This window comes from Poecilia latipinna, unplaced genomic scaffold (genome assembly GCF_001443285.1).
Source record: "Poecilia latipinna isolate Pla-1442-1.1 unplaced genomic scaffold, P_latipinna-1.0 Scaffold2612, whole genome shotgun sequence".
NCBI classification, from domain to species: domain Eukaryota; kingdom Metazoa; phylum Chordata; class Actinopteri; order Cyprinodontiformes; family Poeciliidae; genus Poecilia; species Poecilia latipinna.
Window position 1 is genome coordinate 52,270 of NW_015115228.1, and position 24,320 is coordinate 76,589.

At 36.8% G+C, this 24,320-nt stretch overlaps 1 protein-coding gene across 1 annotated transcript in view; it reads right to left on the bottom strand.

The window, feature by feature from the left end:
* The window catches only part of LOC106938517 (contactin-associated protein-like 2), a 73,503-nt gene extending 51,904 nt beyond the window's left edge, over positions 1 to 21,599 (bottom strand). Inside the window, exon 1 of the mRNA XM_015020592.1 lies at positions 21,485 to 21,599. Coding sequence (XP_014876078.1) covers positions 21,485 to 21,503 — 19 coding nt within the window. The 5' untranslated portion in view covers positions 21,504 to 21,599. The remainder of the gene's footprint in view (positions 1 to 21,484) is intronic.
* Positions 21,600 to 24,320: the final 2,721 nt, after the last annotated feature.

The following is a 24,320-nucleotide window of genomic DNA, read 5'->3' on the forward strand; positions in this document are numbered from 1 at the left end:
AAAAACATTCGTTTACTCCTCTAAAGATTTCTTCTGGTATTGATTAAACTTTCTCAGATGGCAAAAGACTTTTTAATGTCAGTCAAAGACAACTGAGAAAATACAAAGAGATGTATTAAAATTTAAATTTATGAGGCAAAATGTATACAACTTATAATTGCCCTTTAAAACTGAGACAGGTTTCTCAGCGGGAACAACTGTCATCGAACATTTGCCAAAGATGGTAATGACTGGAGAAATCCTGGTCCGCTGTTGTTTGCTTTAATTGAGACGTACTGGAGGGTTTTCAGGCATGATCCGGCCCACTAGAAGCCCTCGTCACAGTTGGATTCAGCTTCCACTTTAATTTGGCCACTTAAAAAACTTTTTTATTTTGTTTGAGCCATTCAGCGGTGAACTTCTTGGTGTGCTTTAAGCTCGCTATCCTGCTACATGGAGTTGAGCTTAAGGCCACAAACTGTTGTCAGAGCACAATTGGAGTAAATGTGGGAAGTTTATCAGGAAACGACGGCTCTCTGTACTACTTCCTGGAGTCTCAAAGGCTTAGAAATGTATCTTTCTTTAGATTGAGGTGTAATATATTCAATTTAAGCTCTTTTAGCCTACGTCTTGTTGCTAAATTGAATTCTGGAACTACAGTGTTTGTTTCTGATTATGTGTCTGCGTGAGTGTTGAGGCGTCATTGTCAATTTAAAACCTCCCTTTTGATATTAACATTTCTTACGTCACTTGGAACAAATACGTGTGACAACAAAAGCAAAAGCAGAATAAATATTTTTTAACATGTTTGTGCTTCACACCAATTCTTTAGCATGTTGTTGGAAATTAATGTCCCTTTTATTTTTGTCGAAAAAGAAAAGAAACAAGCATCATGGCATCTAATCTAACTTTTTCAATTACTTCTTATTTTTTTCACGCCACATACTTCATAAGATGCTTCAGAAAGAATTCATCAGAATAGTCTCGTCTATGCAAGGTGCCCCTAAGGGCACGGCTCAGGAAGGGCTGTTGAAAACATTCGAACCTATGTATAGTTCGGCAAAGCGCTCAACGCTGGCACGTCAAGCATTCTTCCTCAATCATTTTTTAATTTCCACTGAGACCTGTTTTTCATCTCATTTGTGTAATTGAGCCATCTGTGGCCTGTCATTTTATGGTCTGGGTATGGTATATGCAGGGTAAATGTAGCATTTGAATGCTCACGTAATTAGTTTGTGCCTGTCATTTGAGACCCTTATCAATCTTTCTTTGTAATTAAGTTGCTTGTCGTACATTTTTAGCGCTAAACTCTCAGAGCTCAAAGTTGCACCAATGGAGAAATTACTTAACGCAAAGAGAACTGAGACCCCTTACTTCACATATCTTCTTCACAGCAATTTCAGTAATCTGTGAATAGATGTAGTATCTGTAATTTTCATAATTATATATGACTGAGTAAGTTTGAGATAGATTCGTTCCATTCAATCAGGAAGGATTGTTCAGATTGAATTAAGCTTTTCATAAGAGATGCAAGAGCAGGTTACATTTATTGAACCTTCTAGCTATAAAAAGAAGCAAAAAAAAATATGAGAGACAATACATCATCGAAACAATCAGTAAAATACGTTTTGTCAGGAGTGATGAATGAACACAGCTGTAATGCGATTTGCGACTCTTCTCAGGTAAACATGAAACGGCAAAGTCAGGCCAGGATTAGGACGCGCACCTTACTGCAGTCAAAAGATTTACGCACGTTTGTCTGTGCCGGAGCGTTGACAGTAAAGCATTTTCGATTTGTTCCACCGGCTGATTATTGCTTCTTGTCATATACTGTGAATTTGATTAGTAGGGCTCATAGCTGATGATATGTGAAGCAACATAAAGAACGGGATATGGAAGTACAGTAACGATGATAAATGACAGAGCAGAACAGCTGAGATCAGGTGCTAATATTAAAGTTATAAAGCAATACTTTTATAGTGAAAGAAAGACAGATAGCCTATAACTCATTACGGGTTAATAATCTAAGAATGAAAAGTTATACATAAATCATGAATGTCACTCTCTTGTTAAGGAATACTCCCAAATGGTAGCTTAAGTCTGAAAAGTGAAATAAAGATGAGCTAGACAGTGGATTAGAGCTGAGCTTAATGCCTCCTGTGAAGCTGTATTTCCATCTGTAGGTGCAACCTTGAGTGCCTCTACTCTCCAGGTTCAAGAATTTATGGCAGAAACAAAAGTAAACTCAATGCACTCCTTATTCTTCACACATCTTTAGTCATAAAGGGATAGCATAGAGGGTTTTTAAAGAGGTGTTCTGTAAGGTTTTTATAAGTTACAGTTCTTTTACCTGGAAAGGTAAGATGTGATATTTTTGGCAAGTCTGTGGAAATCTGATGACAGAATGCTGGAAGGCTAACTGCTACTCAGACAGTCGAATTTTACACAAGTTAAACAAATGAGAAAAATCTATCCATCTTAGAGGATACTGCATTTCTACACAATAAGTTTGCTGCTTTATCGACACCTCAGGCTAAAAGCGCAAAACCTTAATTGTTTTAAATTCATCATTAAAGTAAAAATATAGGACGGTAAAATCGGGTTTTGTGTGTCAACATAAGAAATTGATTTAGTAGTAACACTTCACTACAGGGATCAGGACCAGTTCCACAGGGGCACTGGCACCTATTGCCCCCCCTGTCTAGAACTGCCCACGCTGAGGTTCATCACCATGGTTACTTGTGCAGGAAATCTAACCTACTCAGATTAATCAATACCATGAAAGAATTGCCTCTCAATTATCACAGCTATAAGAAAATGGAAAAAGCAAAAAGATGAGCAGAGCTTTTTGGACAGCTTTGACCTTTGTGACCTCGCGAGTTTCACCACATGTTACTTTCACCAGAAAATCTTTGAGAGACATCAAGTCAAGCAGAGCTTTATTGTCAACTCAGCTATATACATATAGTATACAAAAGAAATATTAATATGCTAGTAAAACTTAAACGTATGTATATGTTTGTTACACAATTAGACTATTAGAAACTAAAATTGTTTCTCATTGAAAATGTGTCCTACTTATAGGACGTAATTATCATTTGAAGAATATCTGAGCACAGAGCAGATTGCAAACTGTCTCTATGTTTATGCTCCTAGTTATGCTTATCAATAGAAACTTGTGCAGTTCTTTAAAATTATTATACAAACAAAACATTTGTAGATCATTGAGCACAACGAGATACAAAATAATTGGGATTTTGAATGAGTTAAGATTAAGATTTCCTATAATCTTCAATAGGTGGCACTTTTAGCATTCAACACACAATAATGTCCAGTGACAAAATGCTAATTTATTCATGTTTTACTGCAAATTCAATTATGTTAATCGGATAATGGACTTGTCACTGCATTGCAAATCCACACAGTTATATCTAGAGTTTTACCAAACAAGCAACTTGTTTTGAAGCACTGCTTCAGCCTGATCTTTAATTTTAGCAATGGCTCAGATCCTTCAAAGGAAGCTCAGAAATGTTGCACCCGCTTCAGAACACTGATGAAGCACTGGACTGTATCATCTGCTCTGAATCCGCACAACCGACAGTCTAATGTAAAATCCCACAGCTTGCTCCACTCGTCCAGACTAAGAGCAGACTGATAAGTCACAGAGTAAGCCGGATTGATAAATTCAGCAGTCTCCACCACTTTAAAGCGGGAAGCGACTCAATACCTGCCACCAAAATGTTTTACTTAATTTACTTTATGTACTGTAGCTTGTATGTATCTCGATTGTACTCACTGCTACAGAATTAGTTCAGTACAGTTCTTGATTTATCGTCTTTGAGAACAAATATATATGTTTCCATATACGTTTCATTCAAAAGTGGGATTTTGTTATGTTTTCTACTTGGCAGCTTCTTAAGAGCTGAACAACATTCACCTTAAACCCCTAAGGTATTCCAGTGAAAGTGTGTGTTTTTTTTTCTTACAGATGTCTTAAAGCAGACATGTTTTGATCAGAGTTGAACACACTGCCTCTTGAATACCTGAACAGGTAATCAGGTTTAGACATGCAGCATATGGCTTGCTATGTAACTGTTAAAAACAAGCTGTGTGTGTCACCTCAAAATGACAGCTTCTTAATTATCAGCAGGTCTGCTCGGATGCGACTCTGCACTAATTTGGATGCCCCTGGTGCTCTGCCTCCGCTCTTATCAAAAGGAGAAAATACATATAATGACCGTGATTAAAGAAGTGGAGATTACCGTCAGCTTTACTTCTTATTTAAAAGCAAATTCTCCTCTTCCCCTCCGTTTCTTATCCAGAAACATTACAACTAGTAGCTTCTGCCGCTCTTCAAATCGCATCACTTCTGCTCTGGTTTTCAACTTGTTTTGTGATGTCAATGTTGCCTTTTTTAGTGCGTCACTGAAGACTGAGATGTGGCTAAACGTTTTTGTTTAACATTCTTTTCCAGTTTTCAAAGCAATTGCGTTTAAGTTATGAATACACATACACAATTTCCCCGAAAGCAATAAAAATCAAATGTTTGCATCCTTATGCGTAAACCACAAGCAATTCGACATGACAAGCTTGATCTGTATGTTGTGTTTCTACCGTTTTTAGATACAGTTAACAGAAGCGTTTGTAGCACAGTGCAGTTCTGGTGAAAAACATTTCTCTTTCACTGTGAGGTAAGACGTCTCTTTTGCGCTTTTGTCCAAATTCTTAAACTCATTATGCTAATAGTGTACAATCATGACTCCGTTTTATTTATTTCATAACAGACTCATTCTTAGTTTACTAGTATCACTCTTGATTAAATACAAATTTAAAATAATTGACCTCCATGTTTTTAAGTTATTGGAACACATTGTTGGTTTAATATTAATTGCAGTACAGCTAATTACCTCTGACCCCAAAGTATGCTTTCACTTGTGGTCATTTGCAATGTTGGATATATCTTGAAGCATATTCACATCATCATTATGGCACAATATTTAAAGGCTGCTTTGCTCCATTTGCTGCCTTTTTATGTATTTTTCCTTACATTTCTATCAATTAAAATGTCCAAACCCTTTCAACGTCAATAAAGGAAACTAATTTCTCTTCGTTTGCCCGTGACCATTAAACCAGCCTGGAAGATGGGATTCATTAATGCTGCGGCATGCACAGGCACACACATGCACACGCTGATGCACAGAAAATAGTTCCTCTCTTAAGGCTGCAACTCACAAAAAGAGACAAGAACAAAGACACACAGGCCACCTCGCTGAAACGTTCCCTGTCTGCGCAAGACATTAGTCATTTACATATGAAAACCCATTACAGCAGCAGCCAATCGTCATTGCTCTTATTGAGACAGAGCTCCATCCACAGTATTTAAAGCATCAATCATCAAAGAAATACCTATTCACGTGTGAAATTTTTAATATATGTTTAATATGCCTTAATGGACCAATGTATAATGTATGCTTCAGTGTCTCTGCCAGGACCATGGGAAAAAGAAAAAGAAAAAAAAAGTCATCCTCATGGAAAACTTTGTTAATTTGGTCACTCGGTATGACTCCGTTCATCTGTTACACACAAAGACTCATACAGGGGTGACTAAGTAAGACAAAGAGAACACGGCTTCCTCTGAGGGACAGAAAGATTCATCTTTTATAATTGCGTTTGCCACATTACTATACGATACACTCCTACACACACAAACAGATGTGACATCATGGGTCATTAAATCATTGTTTGTTGGATTGTTGGCAGCTCTGTGATGAAGGGACATTAGTGAGACTGGCACCAGGTTGTTGATGAGGGGACCATAATCAGTGCGACACCAGGGAGGAGGAGCGGCAGGTGGTCTGTCATGTTGGGCAACCTTGACAGAACCAGGCCACTTCCTGTCTCCTGAATGAATGGGTAAAGCGACTGATCAAGACAGAAATGAGTGAAGAATTAAAGAAAAAAAAAAAAAGAAAAGCCATATCTACAGTAGGCTACATTCTTTTAAACGCAGAACCTTTCCGCTATAGGCATAGCTCTATCCCATTATCCCTAGCAGTGTGAAAAATGAGCAACCAATGGACTTCTTTATGAAGCATTATTGCATTGAACACGGCTGGTACTAAAGATTCATGGTTCTTTTTTTTTTCTTTAAAGGATATTACTCCCCCTTGGAATATGCTAAATAGTAGAAATAGAGTGGAAATAGAGTTGTATTGCTCTTTTTTTTTTTGCTTTCCTTTTGTATGTGGAAAAAACAACAAAACAAAATGGAGAGTAAAGCCAAATGTGTGTGTGTGGCCAATACATTTCAAAATATGAATAAAATTAGGTGGGCTGCATATGCAGGAAAACATGATTTTGCCTTTTACTGTATAGTTGCAGAAAGTTTTGGGTTGAGTTTACGATCCAGAAGCATAAAAGAACATTTACAACCAGTCCATTACATGGTGAATAATAATAATAATAAAAAAAGAGTACCTTGTATGCTCTTAACAGCTTTCAGCGTGGCTTCACAAAAAAGGCAAAAATGTCTCATTTGACGGTGGATGCCTCAAACAAGTATTTGTTTTTGTGAGAAAGGATATTGACATTTTTCCAATCTGACACGCATTAGTCTCTTTGAACTACACGTTAACTTGGCACAAATGCTGTTGCTCACATTAAAAACACATTTACTGAAAACAAACATCCCCTTTGTTATAAGAGCTGCGGCGTTGAGTTTCATAATTTCCCAGAGACTACAAGAAAAAAAAAAAATCTTCTGCTTGGTCTGAACGCTGCCATTTGTCAATTGATTTGGGAATCTCTGTCAACAGTCAGCCCACATTAAACATCTCCAACTCCACCAGGCGGGACCACTGGGACCTCTCAAGGTTGTGCGCTTGGTTGCTTTTCACACAGTTGACACAAATTGTGTGTTTCCATATTTAGATAATCTAATCAATAATTGTACACATGATGTCATAGTATTGGGACTCTTTGTAGGAATTATAAAATGATGTATAGAGAGGAAGTTAAATAACTCAGAATCCAAGGTAACAATGTGGTGATCCGAATGAAGAATATGATGAAGCAATACCGCACCTATAGGAAGGTTTTTGCAGAAAATAGTGATTGGAGCTGAAAAGCTTATTACCTCAGTTCTAAATTGTTTCAGAGCTGCTGCAGGAATGCGTCTCCACAGTGTTAAAATGTTGAACAGCTGTCAAGGTAATGCAGTTCATACCACAGGACAGATTTTATATTTTGTCTGTTTTGTGTTTTTTTTTTTTCATTTTAATCCATTTGTGTTTTGAACTTCAGACGCTCATCTGTTGAATTATTTCAAAGAGAAACGGTCTCATTTTAAAACAAAATGACAGTAAGTTACACCGATTAATTTGCTATTTCTCTAGAAGTGTAGCTCATATACCTATAATAAAATTTCCACCACAAGCTGATGCATTTTTAAAGGCAGGAGGTTAAATAGAAGATCAGAAACTTTTCAGTAGGCTGCTCCCGAAAGACTCTGAAACACCATGAAAACTTTAAGAAGCTTCAAGACACAGTAAAACAACCCGTGTTTGGTGAGAAACTGATCAATACCACAGCTCTGAAGGAACTCTGAGTGTCTTCCAGCTGACACAAAGTCTAGCAGAGAGAAGAATGTCATCACTGATTACAAGGAGAGGAGAAACAAAAGTGTTTCATCTACATCTCAGTCAGTGTGAGCTTTCTGCAGGATTGAAATCAGAAAAGGGGAAAAGAAAAATGGCTTCTACATGAACTTGAGCAGACTATAATGATGTGGCAGATGAATGGTCAGTTAGGAGTTTGTGGGAAATATTCAGAGCGTATACGTAATTACCTACTTGTGATCACTATCCTGCCAAACACACATAGATAGAAATATTTCTCTGCAAACAAAAGTGAAGCAAGAATTACTCTGAATAATTTGCACTGAGAGTGTGAGCAATGCTATTTTCGCACTGACGTGCAATCCTCGGAGTAACAGGGGTATGTTGGTTTTCTTTCCTTATCTTTTATTAAATAAATTGTCAAACCATTAACAGTGCAGTCAACAAAAGCTAAACTTTTGAAAACATTGCAGAAAGCTTTATAGTTCACTTTATAGTTGCACAAGAAAACTAGATAAAATATCCTACAACTGAGACGCCTCCCAAAGTGAAGGCTGCAGCAAAACATAAATATAAATATGGCAAAATATGGATGCTTTCAGGAGGGTCTTGGAAAGGTGTTCTGGGTGAATCAACTCCACACCCATTACACATAGTGGTTTTGCTGTGGAGAGATACTAAAAACAGCATTTCTGTGTCCTGGGTGCTGTGCAGATTCTGGTAGCAGGATTAGCAGCCTTTCAATCAGGGGTCACTCTACGTCCTTGTGCAGCTTTTGTCATTAGAGAGTTTAAAACACAACTGGCCTTGCCAATCATATTCCAAGGCTGCAGCCTTGTGATGCCTACGTTTCACTGGCAAAACGCCAATTAAAATATTATTACTCTCTTATAACGGATTTGCATCTCATACTTCAATTTCTTTGGCTTCATACAAAAGGGTCTCACTAAGCAGCTGATTTGAATAATTCACAACTTCTATGTCAGTATATCTTACCATCTTACCAGACATTTACGTGCACTTTAACAAAGCGTTTTTTTTTATTTTTTATTATTGTTTTGGTGCAGAGCTACCACAGGACCAGGGAGCAAACAGGTTTTTCAAAGGGTTTGGTTCATTTGTGAACGTGAATCACGCTGACTGAAAACGTAACGCACTGAAATCTTGGTCCTCAACTTAACCGAGTCTACAAGACTATCAGGTAAGAAAACGCCCTGAAAGAGGAATTCCTTACTACGTGTCAGTGTCATGAGACTCCTGACAAAAGAAGAAACGTCAAGGTCTGAAAAAGGTTTAAGATTGCTCCTGAGAGCAGATAAGGCATTATTTTAGGTTTTAGATATGACTAACATACATGCATTATTTTACAATTGGCAACAATTTCAGTACCCAACATGCCTGTCTTTCCATCCCTGACTTCAGTCTTAAGTTACAACATAAAATTAACACTTAGAGTCAAATGCATAAGTAATGTGCTCTCAGCAATTCAGAAGAATAGAATATACCAGATCGGTATTGAATTTAATTATAATTAACCCCTTGTCCTTTGTCCATACTATTAGAGTTACTAAATATGAAGCAGCTACATGCAATAATACTCAATCAGTGCAAATTTCTTCTTTCAATCTTTGAAAAAGGAAGGTGCAGTAGGTCGGAAGAAATTGTTTCATTTAAAGTTGGTTTTTCTACATTTTCCAGCCTGTATTTGTTGTGGGAGAGTTTGTAATTTCATACAAGAAAGCCGATCTGGAAGACAAATTCATACAAAACCATCATGGGTTATAGGAATAAAATTAATCTTCTTACAAACAGAGAGCAGGGCTGTGCTCATGGTGGATTAAGCTGCACCAGGTTAAAATCTCTGAGCAGGCGGCACGCTCAGCAGTGCACAGCCCTCTGCACAGACACACGCTCAGTTGCATCCTCTAATATTGATAAGCTGATAAGAATTTTGAATGAAAATGGTGTTTCCTAGAGATAGGATAAAAGCAAAAATCTACATACAAAAAAAAGTTTAACAGATTGCTTGGAGACATCATACCTGTGCCTGTTACATTACGTGACAAGGAAAGAGTGCTGAGATCTGCATCACTATGTTTTTTATCCCCCCGCTTCGTGAAATTAGGTACTGACTGCAAACAGAAGACTTTCCTCTAATATCCAGCATGCTCCAGAAACGTTATTCAGACGTGTAGACATATTTTTACATTGTTTTACTAGTGTGTCACTACTGGTCTCAGTTTCTAAATTCCTAAACTCAGATTCATTTAACACGGAGGAGCAGATCAAGTTAGAATGACACAGTCGCTGCTCAACCCACCTCTAATTTGCAGTGGGATTAAAGTAGCAGGTAATGGTTCTGCCAAGAAATGACTGGGAAACACAAAGTAGCGGCTTTTACAATTTGCTACATTTAACACCGCATGATTTGATTTGCTCAAGCAAAATGAAATACAACACGGTGCGTAAATGCCACAGTTCCATTAATTATTCTGCCTTAACTAACGCAGTAAACACGCCGCCTCTGGAACTTTATGTGCATGTATTTTCTTTTTTGAAATAGCTCCTGTGTTTAACTGCAGGTTTTAAACTCATTTAAAACAATCAAGTCAGGCAGTACCTCAAAGTAAAAAAGTAACTCTAGCATTTTCTTAATCTGATCAAGACAAACCTTTTAGTTCTTCTCAATTAGACACTTGGCAACTTCAGCAGTGATGATGTCAGATGTTTACTATAGGATGTAATATTTGAAAAAATGTAACATATTCTGCTACTAAAAACCAAAACCATGTGTTTGGCACTCATTGAGTTAAACTATGTTTTTTATAATCGCATGCTGTTTGCCCAGTCAAGACAATGTATTTGCTGACAATTTTCATAAAATTAGAACATAGGTGCCAAGCTCACATGTAGAACGGGAATACCTTTTGCCCAACATATTCTACTACTTTGTAAAATAGTACATTCATTGACTCAGCTTTGACAGACAACTGTTTTATAAAAAAAGAAATAAAAAAAGAACCTGCTGGAGTACCATTAACGGTTTCCCTTAGCACCGAATAACAAAAGTGGCCTTTGCTCTCCCTGACTGTTTAAAAGCTGCACACAATATATGAAACGGTGATTTTTAATAAGAGCCATATCACAGTGACTGGGGGTGCTCTCTTCATTCAACCTTTGATGTGAACTTCACAAAGGTTATGCAGTCTCTCCAACCAGCTGAGAAATGACTTGAAAATGAAAGTGCTCCCTTCCACAGATGACTTGGAGAAACTCATTAACACACATATTGCTTCTCAATTAGGTCACTGTAACTGCAGTCCTTCAGCCTCGTTCAAAGGTCGCCTTTGCCCCAGAAACTAATCTATATGAGCTCACGCCGGCTTTGAAAGTTTCTCTAAAGTTCATTCAAAGATCTGACTGATACCAGTATGCGCAGCATGATTTGGCTCTGGGTTACCTTTTGGAAAACTTTTTATGTATTCTGAGCCAAAGTACATCAGATCCCTTCAGTCTCTTTCATGTCTTTCAATACAACGTCTCCAAAATAAAATGCAACTGAGATTCCTGTTGTTGGTTCTGGAAGACTGCTCATCTTTTCTCTAAAGAGCTGACCTGAAAACGTAACTGGCCTCCACTAACCCGATACAAAATGTAGTTTAGGTTGAATAAGCTAAACAACGTCGGTGCCCATTGTTAAATATACTTTATGATATAGATCCAATGACTTTCATGGCATCAGTTAGGCATTGAGCAAGGCCGTCTTTCTGCACCCTCAAATGTTTTGAACAATTAAAAAGAATCAGGCGTTTCAGGTTTGCTAAGAAAACAGTGCAACAGCCCTTTAATTGAGCGCTGGGAGTTATATCCTACTTTAGAGTCATTAACCAGTCGTGGTGGATGCTGATATTCCCTCACAGTGCTTTTATTGTTCACAACGTAGCGGTTGGGCACTCCCTACACTTTCTATTGAGTGGAGACGCAAATAGGCAATAAGAAACTCAGTCGGGGCCGGTGAAAGATAATTCCTTTTTTTTTTTTTGTCTTTTTTTTTTTGAGTGCTCACAGCACCCGTAGGGCTGTGTTGCCTTGAGCAGTGAGCCATGTCGCTCACATTAAAAACACCCACCATACAGATTTCATGTGAAAAGTTAGAACGACATTTTTAGGCGAGACAATCATTTTTACGATCAGTTCAATTGCAGATAAATGCTCATTTGCTTTTTTTTTTCTTTTCCCCAAGATTTCATGGTGATTTCTTCAAATTGCAACTCATTTTCTGTACACATTTAATATTCAAAGCTCTGATTGGAAATGTTGGCACCAGAAAAAGAAATCTAACATTAACATAAAAAAAAGAGCAATCAAACTTTTCTCCTAAAGCTTGCCAACTCATTTTATACAGCTCAACAAATAAAATTTGTTCAGAAGAAATCCATCAGTCCTGCAGCTCACAAACATCTTACAAAATTATAAAACTCTGTTTTTGGGCCAATATTCCTTATAAATCTGTCTTTGTTTTTTTATCCAAGTAGCTGTTTATCTATCATAAGAGCAGCCCACCACTGCTCAGGCAACTACACATGTTTAAATGACAAAATACTTACTATCTCCATGGCAGCGGAGAGGTCCAACAGTGAGTTTGGCCTCAGAGCCTGGCCTGTGTGTGTCACCAACGGCAACCTGGCTAACAGGCAGGTGCTCTTTATATGTCAATAGACCAGAATCTTCCCTCCTAGCAAAAAGAAAAGGAGGAAGAGAAAGATTTCCCACATTACAAACAAATTTCTCCTTTTAGCCTACTTTTTAAACATACAACCTCTTCACAATTTAGCCGTTTTTGTTCTGCTACTGTACATTGTTCAGCTGTGCAGAAAAAAAAAGGATAATTCAAAAATAACATCATAATTCCTGTCAACACCACTTATCACTGAGTCAGTACTAAATTTCATCACCACCTTTCTGCCTCTCACTTTTCAGATGTGGTTTTTGAAAAGGGCGACACAATAAACTGTGCATAACATATGTTAGCTATGGATATGCATACATTAGTCCTTCATCAAACGTAGCACCTGTTTGGCCATATTGCGGAATGAACACCACTATAAAATACTTTTAAGCATACAGTGATTAAAAAAATGAGTACTAAGCTTATTAGCACCCCTCGGTAAGGATGCATAAACTTGTTTAGAAATACGGTCATCTTTTAATGTAGCAACAGTCTCTCATAGAACAATAATAAAAAACAACAAAATCCTTCAAACAAAAATAATTCTTTGTACAAATTACTGCAAGCGCAACTTTTACCCCTACGACAAAGAAATTCAAAATGGAATTAAAACACGATTTTGTCACCTTTGCATGTTTTCTGAATAAGGTGGCTTTAGGGGGGTTGAAGTCAACAAGCTGATGTTATACCACTGACTCACCAAGTGAGATAGTCACCGCTCTGTATTAACTGACTTGTGCTGCACCTCAAGTGTCTAATATATCAATTACAGATTACATGTGCTGCCAGCTGGCTGAGGATTTTAAGGGAAAAAAAAACAAAAACAAAAACACACACACACACACACACACACACACACACACACACACACACACACACACACACACACAGACAGACAGACCACCTCTGTGTGGTGCACATTTGGCTCACATAATTTCTCGCCAAAACCACACAGGGTGTGCTGAATTGTGCTGCGACATAACAGATCGCTGAACTTTGGCCAAGTAAAGTGTCTTTGGTTGCAGTTACTTGTGAAAAAAGAAAAAGGCTTCACACAAGGCACAGACATTTGCAACAGTTTTTTTTTCTTCTGTCACGTACTTTATTTGTATTACTCCATAGCAATCTGAGCTCACTCTGTGCATACTTTGTTGCAAATCTTGATGAGTTAATGGTCAGAGGCAGGTCAGTTTTTGCATGTTAATAGTACAAGACTGTTCTGTAGAACAGATTGCTACCTTTGACAGTCTCTTCAAAAATATATACAACTGATTTTTTTTTTTTTTTTGTCTAATGCACATTCTATAAATAATTTATTCCTACCATCACAGATGTTGACTTTAAAGGCAACAGTGTACTTTGGTTATACAACATTAAGGTCAAACTTTTCAGTAGCAAACATTTCAGGTGGGTTTATCATGAAGCAAAGGATGACTATGTGGAAAGTAATTCATGCTCTCCTCCATACTTGTGCTAAGGATTCATTTCTTTTACTAAAGGTCTCTGAATTCTCTCAGGGTGCATGGCATCAGTACCTTTTTGAAAAAAAAAATAAAAAAAAAATAGGTGATTTTAACTAAAAATCCGGTGGATTCTATCAGTAAACCAAAACTGAATTATCACTCTTTAAATATGAAAATAATCCAGACCATAAAATGTTGTGGCCAATTCAGTTTTGGACAATTGACATGACTTTGCTGCATGTCTGCCACTGACATTGTGCCGTAACGTAAAAAAAAAATCCCCCACTCCAATAATATTCCATTTTATACGAAAACCTTGCTCCTTAACATGCTTGACCTGTAATTTTATAAAATAAACATATTTCATAACATATTATCTTTTCATTGAATAAATATATTACATTTAAATGGTAGGGTATTCAGAAATAATTTAACAACAATAAAATTGCTATTTCAAGCCACTTCTTTACTAGGGGTTCCAATAAGCTACAGTGACTATTGTTTTCACCAGTCACTTTATGCCGTGCACAGAATGTTTATATTTGCTGTATTAGAAGAAGAGAATTGTGAACATGTATATTTACAGTGCATATTAACCTTTAATCAGTAAAAATATTTTAGACTCGTAGCCTGTGAATATCAGAGGTAGATAGCCGACTGCAGCACAAAACCGATCTTGTGGATATAAAAAAACCCCCCACCAAGTTTAGTGCTATGAGATGCTCTACAAACATTTCACTTGATGTGCTGATTTTACGAAACCCCATTACGACTGCTCAGATGATAGTTGTGCAGTAATTCTTACCCCTGCTGCAAAAAGTAGATTAAAATAGATTAAAGCAGGACTTTATGCAGATTCAAATTAGTGAGCAGTAGATTTGTAAATCTCTTTCGGTGTCATTTTGTTGAAGTGTGAAAAGTTGAGAGCTGTTTGCTGAGTACAGTAAAGCTTGTGCCCCCATAGTTTTTAAAATCCCATTGTTAGACATAGCTAGATCGCTGCAGCATGACCACAGATGCAGAACACATCAAGCTAAATAATTATATAATTTTTCCATCTCTCACTCTCTTAACACAGCTGCCCTTGAAGTGGTCTCCAGGGTGCTGACTGCAGCTCAGTAATAATCAGATTGATTTAATCAATTAAGGATAGTAAGTTCATTCCTTCTTGTTTTGGTTATATGCTTAGGTTTATTTTCCTGTAAATCATGTCATGGTGTGTTTATTTTAATTTTTTTGCATGCCAGTGAATCTCTGGACCCAGAATGCCTCTGTACTCTTTTGCAGTGACCCATCTGATTCAAATTGTCAGTAAATGTCAGTGTGCTCGTTTCAGTGACGGCATGAGTGTTTAGACAGGTCCCATATTTCACAGATGAGATGGTGCTTTAGGCAATGTTTGCCCTGTCTCTCACAATCATTTTGATAAGAGTTGATTTTTACGCCATCAGTCCAGGAAAATAAAGTTTCTTTCAGCATGTTTGAGTAAGTGCAATTCTGCCTTCCTGCTGTGTGTATCTTGCAGCGAGTCCTCTGAGATTTGGAGTCTGCTCTTCATCTTTGTAGAGGAAACATGCATGCCTAAAGAAACAGAAACTGTTTGAGTTGTCGTGCTTGTCCTTGACAATAAAAACCTGTTATTCTGAGCAGCAGACAGTTTCTTGCTCTATCAGCTCATTTACTATCATCTGGATTTCCCCTGTGTGCCTGCTGTTTTAGAAAACATCAAACAGTGAATTTTCTAGACTTCCCACTTTATAATTCCCCCTCCCAATATCTACCTGCTACAGTTTTGTGTTTTATCCCTTTATGCTGTCTTCGTTCCAGTGGATGTTTCTATCTAGACCTGAATGGGCAATAATAATAATAATTCTTGCCAGACTTACACAGTACCGGGCTATAAGCAGAAATGAGGACCAATGACAGTGGAAATAGGTCTTAAATATAAACTCTTCAATAAGTTAGTTAAATTTAATAATAACTTGGGCTATTCAGCTTTCTCAATCAACTAATCAACTACTAAACCAATTGACTTGCACAGTGGTTCTACACATGGTTACAAAACTAAAATAGATGGAATGAAATGGTAATGAACAGGTATGCCATCCATCAACGTACATTCCCAGTACCTGTCTTTTCTGTTCACCCAGTCCTTCTATTACAGTTCCTCTGTTTGGATTTCATTTGTTGCCATGGATTTTTACTTTATGCATTTATTTAATTTTTATCTTCATCACTTATTCTGTGAGCTTGGCTCCCCTGTGCAGTTCGAGCCACTCAAGTATAATGCAAAATGCCATTTAACAACGGTACACTTTGAAAAATTACGGGCAATGTTATGTTTTTATCTTGATATCAAAAATCAGCTGCTCCACTGAAATAAACTTGATATTTTTCTTCATGCTCTTTCAAGGTTCCTCACACTGCAGTCTTTGTATGTTTAAGCTGGAGACATCATCTGTGTTATTTATAGGTTAAATTTAAGCCCTTTCATATGAAATTTGCTTTAACTTCAGGCTCCTTTGTGGAAAAAAAATAAATTTTTATAGACAGTGAAAGAAATGTCCTAGTTTAAAAGGTTAGAGGAGGAATAGAGAGTAAATTGAATCTTATTTATGACATTTAATGATCACTCCCAATTTTGTAAGATGCACCATTTAATTGTTTTTACAACCAATTACAATCAGGTCATTTCCTTCAGTATAAAAATACTGTGCGTAAGCTAAAAATATTGGTTCTGGATCCACATAGATATATGGTTTTATAGTTAGAATGGTTGCTTAGTGCAAGAGTTTCCCGTTATACAATTCAAGTAATGGAATTTGAATCCAATGTTCTTTTTGTGAACTTAAATTTTATTTCAAAAATGCTCCACTTCTCCCCTGAAGTCAGAAAAATTCACATTAAATTACCTTGCAATTCTAAATTACAGTAAGGTACGACTTTGCACAACTTTGTCATGTTTGTCATATGCATTGGCTGTTATTGACTGGCAATCTATCTACTCTGCTTCCCACACATTTACTGCTGGAGGTGACACAGGTAACCTATGACCTATGACCTGGAGCTCGTAGATTCAAAAGAAAGATGACAAGAATCAAATATTACTATAAAAAAGTGTATTTTACTCATTCTCCCCTATATTAGATGAGTCAGACTATGCAGCTCTATCAGATTTAGATCTACAGATGTATAGTAATATTAGGGGTTATTTAATTTTAAACAGAATAAATAACCCTTTAATCAGACAGGAAACATTTGGAGAAAAGCTTTTTTTTTTTTTTTTTACATTTTACAAAATGAAAAAAATGTAAGTAATTTTCCAGACAATCTATCACCTTTACCTGACACTCTGACAATTTATCAATTTGAACGCTAAGCAGTATTATAGAAGTAAAATATTTTACAAGTTTAGTCTGCTCATCTAAATAGAAAATCTGTGGGTGGGTTAAACTCAATGATAAATGCTCTTCTGTCCCTGAAGAACAATTATACAAGTTACATAACCGTTCTTGGGACGTTGCCTTGTTACAAGAGAAGTACATTTTCCAAGTGGTAAATCTGGGCAGGCTCCACCAGTTACATGACTGCTGGAGATACTTCAGTACAGGTATACGAGTGCTGAAATTCAACATCGTTTGAAAAAAGAACAAGAAGAAACCGTGCTTTCATAGAGAGAATATTTGATTTACGAATTAACAAGACAAAAATGGAATTATTTTCACTGTTTACCTCTGGCATACCTTATTGTACTCTAGAGAGAATAAAGCATAGGAGATGAGAGTAATACATACATAAAATCTTGTGCTAGCTAAACATTCCTTTCCATTTCTCTTCTAAATAATTTATGAGCTTAGAAGAACATGTATTAAAAAAAAATAACGAGGGACCATTTTTTGAAGATATGGAATTAGTTTTTTTTTTTTTTTTTATAAGTGCAACAGATTGTTAAAAGAAGATATTAACTAAAGGCCAACCAAACAAGGACACTGACTTGGTGGCTGTGAACAGATGCACTTTTTCTAAACCATAGAAAGACTAAATCCAGACTCTTTCTCCTAATTATAGATATATAACTACAGAAATCAAGCCCCACACTTATCCACCAGTAGAAAAAAAAAAATCCTGCGTCTTCAGTGTAGAGAAGAATTTATTTGCAAATTGCTCAGTACAATAGAGCAGAAAAAAATGTTACAGTATAATTAAATAAGCCAGGTATATTTTCTGACAATGTATATTCTCCGACTGTGTAGGGTCATTTATTTTATACCTTCTGTTGAACTGTATTGGCTTTCATTTTAATAATTTTTTCCCCAAAATATGCCATTATGCTAAAGTCAAATTATAATTATTAATGTCAAAATCATTCCTGGTAAAAAGAAACTTGCTGCTCTAGAAGACAAACTTAATGCACATGCAGATTAACAGTTTTTTTTGTTTTGTTTTTTTTAAATGAGATTTTTTCATATAAAAGAGAATTAACAAAATAAAATAATAATTAATTAAACACTGGATCATGTTTAATCCAGTGTCCTGTTACCCTCTAGTAGTTGCATATTGAATTATTCTGCCAAAACAACTGCAATCATATTTTCCCCCTTTGGCATTCAGTCTTTCCTGTTTGCAAAAAGCTTTTCCCAGAGACAAGGGGAGTTTATTGGCAACATCGTTAGAACATATTCTGGAAGACATGCAAAAAAATTTTAGCAAAATAAAATAATGCTATTGTAGAAACAGTAGAGGGGATGCACAATGTACTGAAAGCTATGGTTTCCACCAGCACTCAGTTTGTCAAGAACAAACTGAGTTTGTTAAAAAGAAAAAAACCTTCAGTTTTTAAGATAATCATCTTTTAAACATTTTTAGAAATCGTTTTTCAGACTTGAAAAACACTACTTGAATATTCATAAACCGTGTAAACATAGAGGAAAATGTTTTGTTTGTGTGAACAGGGTCCATTCAGCATTTCTTCTTATTTTATTTATTAGCTTAAGCACAATGATGTTAAAATAAATTAAATAAATAAAGCCACAATAAATTTAAGGCTTCATATAGACAACTAATTACGCCCGGTAGCCATTTTAATGTGTACACCTATACAGTTCCTTGTGGAAACAACTAATGCTTAATCACATGGCAACAATAAGGAAAAGGAAGAAAGAGAATCAGGAACTACTAAAACAATGGGCCAGCCTGTGTGATCAGAAACTGATGATCCTCTGGGATTTTGATTATTTGTAAACACAGAAAGTGATTAAAAATGGTAAAAATATCTTGTGAGCAAAGATGTTTTGTCCGCATCAGAGGTTAGTGGTAAATGGACAGACTGGTTTGAGATGATAGAGAAGTAACAGTAGCAAAAACAAAACTGATTTATGCAGAATGCCGCCTCGAAATGCAAAATATGTCAAACTTTGAAGCAGATGTACTATAACAGCAGAAAACCTCACAGGGTGCCCGAGTAGTCCGCCGAGAACAGAAAACTGTGGCTGCAGTTTACAGAGGCTCAGGAAAATTAGATGAAAACAGATTGGAAATATTGATTGGAAACACTGTGTTGTCCAATGAGCTTGAATTTTAGCTTTTAAATCAAAAATTGTACAATGGTGTGGGGGATGCTTCGTGGCACACGTTAGGTACCTAAGTATGCGTTGTTTAAATAGGACAACCTACTTGAGTGTTGTTGATGATCATGTCACTGCAAAGCCCTCTTATGACTATTTATATATAACTATACAATAGCCAGTATGTCTGAATTAGCACATCTTTGTTTCAGGACAAAACATGGTAGAACTAAAGCTAACAGAAAGTTAAGATATTCACTGCATTGTTAAAAGTATCTTGTAAGAAGCAACTTAATCCGGACGGATACTTTGCACCTCTTGCTTGTTCTCAGTTATTTGACCTGTTACCCTCTAGTAGTTGCATCAATTATTTTTGAACATAAACAATAAACCAAAGCAAAACAAGCCCCACAGACTAAAGTTTTTTTTCTCCCAAAGCCATAGCAAAGTTGAACTCCAAATGGCATAGATTCAGTAAATCCCAACACTTGCCTTCTTTGCTAAACTGTTACACCCAAACACTATTGCATTGTTTATAGAAGGAATCCAAAGCACAGGAACAATTAGGATAAGCATCATACTTTACTGGGTGAAATACACAATATCTAAATGGTGCAATTTATGTCTACTATCTCCCTTACCACTTATATTTATTCTGTATATTCTGTATAGCAATTGGCCATGCTGCACTTTTTCTGCTATGGTTTCATTTGTGGAGAAGCAGTAGAGCTTAATAAAGAAAATCAAGAGGCCACAAATACACACCAAGGCTCAAACTGTGTGTGTGTGTGATACGTTTATAATAGATTCAGATTAACTACCAGCTCAGATAAACAGATGTACAAATGCTGCTGCTCAGCGGCACAAAGAGAAATGATAAGGAGCATGGAGTCTGTTCTGCTTCACTGTTGCATAGGTTTCGTTTGGATGGATCCGTTTATCTGATCCGTCAAATTATTCAGTAACTTGCCCCAGTTTTTTTTTTAAGAACTACTTTTGCATTAAGAATCAATTATATGCACTCTTTTGTTTAATGGGTTTGTTGATTAGCTGTTTTGCTCAAGTCTTTCTTTGAATTTCTTGGTTGTAAAGTTAATCTAACATATTCCGTTCATCAATGATCAGCTGTTGTGAAAAAATGTCGATAGATGTAATCATGTTTTTATACATTCTTTGAGCTTTGGCGAATCTACCTTATTTCAGGGATGAGAGGAAACTGTACACCCTATGCTAGATAGTGTCAGTCAGTCTTAACTTCAGTATCTTTAAGTCATTGTTTAGTTACATTTGAGAAGGAGTTAAATATAGCTCAACATAATTTCTACTTTCAAACATACACAAGTTATACATGCCACAAAAAGACAGATGTGAGTTGGACCTGGATGTCTTGCAAAGTGCCTGATTTGTCGTTTGTTGTGAAAGTAAAAGTTGAACCTTGTTTTCACTTTGTTGTATCCATTATAGCCGGTTCGATTTTCACTTGAATGAAAAATTTTGGTATTCAGACCTTAGCTGCTTCAGGTTGCAACTGACAACATCTTTTTGCATCCAGGTGTCACTGCGGCATGTGCTGCCCTGGGCAAAGAACCACATTTCCCATATTAGTGAAGGAAAACATAAAAGTACAATGTTTATGACAAGCTTACCCGAAAGGGTGTCCATTTTGGCTAACTACCAACTTTATGACAGTCATCAGTTCATTCTTACCCAGAAGGACATGTATGGACATTTTAACCTCTGTTACTTAAAAAAAAAAAAGTTTCATTTTGTTGTTTTCTTCTTAAAGTAGTTTTGTTGGTAGAAGTGTTGATGACTTAAATATTTGCCTTTTGTTAAGATCTCTTTTATTTAAATTCTCTTTTAGCATTATACCACCAACCTGTCTGGGATTATAGGTGAAAATCGGCTTGTTGGGTACAACCTATTTCCTTTGAACTTTTGTGAGTTAAATACATTTGCAAAAAACAATAAAAATACCAAAAAAAAAATCCAATGACAGATCAAAGCTGCTGATAATAGCATATTTCCTTTTTTTTAATGTGTGAACATTAATAATTGAGGCAAGCTTATATGCCTGTTTATGCTGATCCAAATACTCAGCTCTTGCACAGGTACAAAGTTGCAATTACTTACCATTGTTTGGCATCTGCATCACAGTTGCAGTCGTACTTGGGGTCGGTGCAGTTTTTGTCCATGCCACAGGCGCACTTTTCTATCCCAGGTCCTGATCCGCCCCAATAAAAATGCTTCTCGCTGCCTCGGCCAACCCACCATGTGTAAGGGGGTCCGTCTATGAGTGAAACACAAAATGCAAAGGGAAACCTGTCAGTCTTTTTCCATCCTCTGTGTGTTCGCCGTGCTGCTTATTTGACTCCTTGCAGAAAGGCAAAACGGACGGACGAAAATGCAAACAAGTGTGGAGGAGGTAAAATTGTTTGTTGAACCCTTTAAATTCAATATGTTGAAACGTCGATAACTCCCAAACATTTTATCGAGGTTTCTTTAAATAAGACAATATTGACCACCGATAGCTGCCTGCTGAATGAAATTCATTTGCTCACCATGTTTAGACACGCAAGTACCTCTGAGACTGACAGACACACCTAGTCACAGATCATTCAAGGGGGTTTACAACACAAACACAGGGTCAGCGTTGCATTTTCATTCATTTCTACACGAGGCATGTACGTATAACAATGCCAGAGTACTTATAAGCTCTTTTGAGTGCATCTCTTTATGCTGCTTGTGTGGATGCGTCCATTGTCAGATAAAAGGTGAAGAACTGCTGACTGTCAAGAAGAAATGTGATATTGTTTTATTTGCCTTGAACAATATTTTCTGGCATGTGACGGTAACTATGCTGAGAGAAAAGTGTGAATGCATAGGTGGCAGGCAATATATCATAGCAAAGTAAAATACTAAAAAAAAAAAATCAATATGAGGTTTAAAAGAATATTAGGTTTGTAACTTTATTCCTAGGAAATAAACTGGATGCTCAATGACAGTTTGTAAAATGCCATCAAAGCCAATGGAATCTCCTGAGCCATCCTTTTCACAGAAAGGGATTGAAGCAGACTCTTGATGAAGCAAAACTGCATTGAGAGGCTTGATATATTGCATTATCACAGTGTGCGGGGCTAAACTCCAGGAGGAAGCTAAAAATGTGTCTATGTGTCTCTTTACTGTGTGTATGTGTGTGTGTGCTCGGCCTTGGTGACCCACGGTTTTATTGCTCTTGTGAAGAGAATTAGCTTCATCTCTCTTCAGGCCACTGTTCAGACAAGCCATCATCAGTAGGATTAACAGCGCTGCCTCAAGAGACTTCCTCGTGCTCTCATTTTATGTGTTCATGCGACTCTCTTCTTGCTGTTGCACTTCCATACAAGTGAGAGTTAGTTTATCTAGCACCGTTTCAGCCTCGCTCTTGGAGCAGCGATCCCACAGCACAGCCAACCTGGCCAGAATATCCACGAGAGCCACTCATCTTGTTAAGTCATTGACCCTGAAAGGGATCCGTAGCCTCTTTGAACATGTTCAAAATGAAAGACAAGTGAATGTAAGTACACTCCTCTCACTTAAGTAGATCTTTCGAGCAGAAGTACAAGTACCAAAGGGATACAAAACATCATCAGTGTGTCACTCTCGAATTTACATGTCTCCCTAAATAAAAAAAATAAAAATAAAATAAGACATACCAAAAACTTCTTGCACGTTTTACACAATGGCTATTTAGATGCAGAGTTTTTCACTAGCATGCCAGGAAACTTTTTTTTCCCCTCAATGCAAGTCCAGATTTATGTGATATGTCATATGTGAAAGACTTTGTATTTGTGTATATTTATTTTCTGTACTCTAAGGCTCGCATCTTTAATTTTAGTTTCTTTTTGTAGACCTTTGCCTCTTATCTGACACTTTAGTTTTTATGTTCTCTGTATTCCATGTACTTCTCTTTTTGCTTTGCTTTCCTCTTTTAGAGTTTCATTGTAACCGTTGGATTTGGGACTTTGGGTGATTCCTGCTTTGCTTAGTTTCATGACTGCTCAGTTTGTGGTTTCTGCTTCTTCTCAATCATTCATTCCATTAGATTCTCCCAGGTCTCGCAACCTTCTTGTCATCCACTCAGTCGGTCTCCCTTTTTGTCAGTCCACCCGTTTCTTTCTCCAGTGATCACATCTCTCTCTCCATGTGTGTTCATTTTGTCTCTGCTGTTTCACCCCTGCTGGAATTTTGTTTTTGCTCTGGTCTTTGAAAGCTAGACTTTGTTTTCCATTATTAAGACCTGTTGTTTTATGCATCAATCCTCCCTCCAGTATCCCTGCTTTCCCATATTTGTGTCCTTCATTCACCCACATGATATAAACCTTCACGTATTAGGCAACACAAAAAACGTTTTACATTTCTAAACTATATTGGACAAAGCAGACAGTGTCATTAAAGCAAAAAGTAAAGCAAAAAAACAAAACAAAAAAACAACCAAAACAAACAAACAAACAAACAAACAAACAAACAAACAAAAAAAAACATCACTGCTGTTTAAACATGAGTCAACTTTTAGATTTTGTTAAAGAAATGACCTCAGCCTTGGCAAGTTCTGATGATTTGCATCATATTTTCCCTAACTCTTTGAAGTTTTCTCACCAACATCACAAGCCTCTTTACAGCAAGAGCCATGAAAAACAACCGAAGCACCAGCATGGCCGTGGAAAGAAACATAAAAACTGTTCTGCTGAGGATAAATAGAGAGTAGGAGAGAGCATGGGAAGAACATACTGCAACGTAAATAAATTCTAGTCGCCTTCACAGTCCGAAGAAAGTTGACTAAGAATATGTGAAACAGACACATGTATACCACACATGATAAGTAGTTGAATACTGTTCTGTATATTGTTTATTTGTTTTATTAGACAAATAAACTTTCTCCTGGTGTCTTTTTCTTGAGCACCAGTTGCTTGGTTTGTCTTTCGGCATG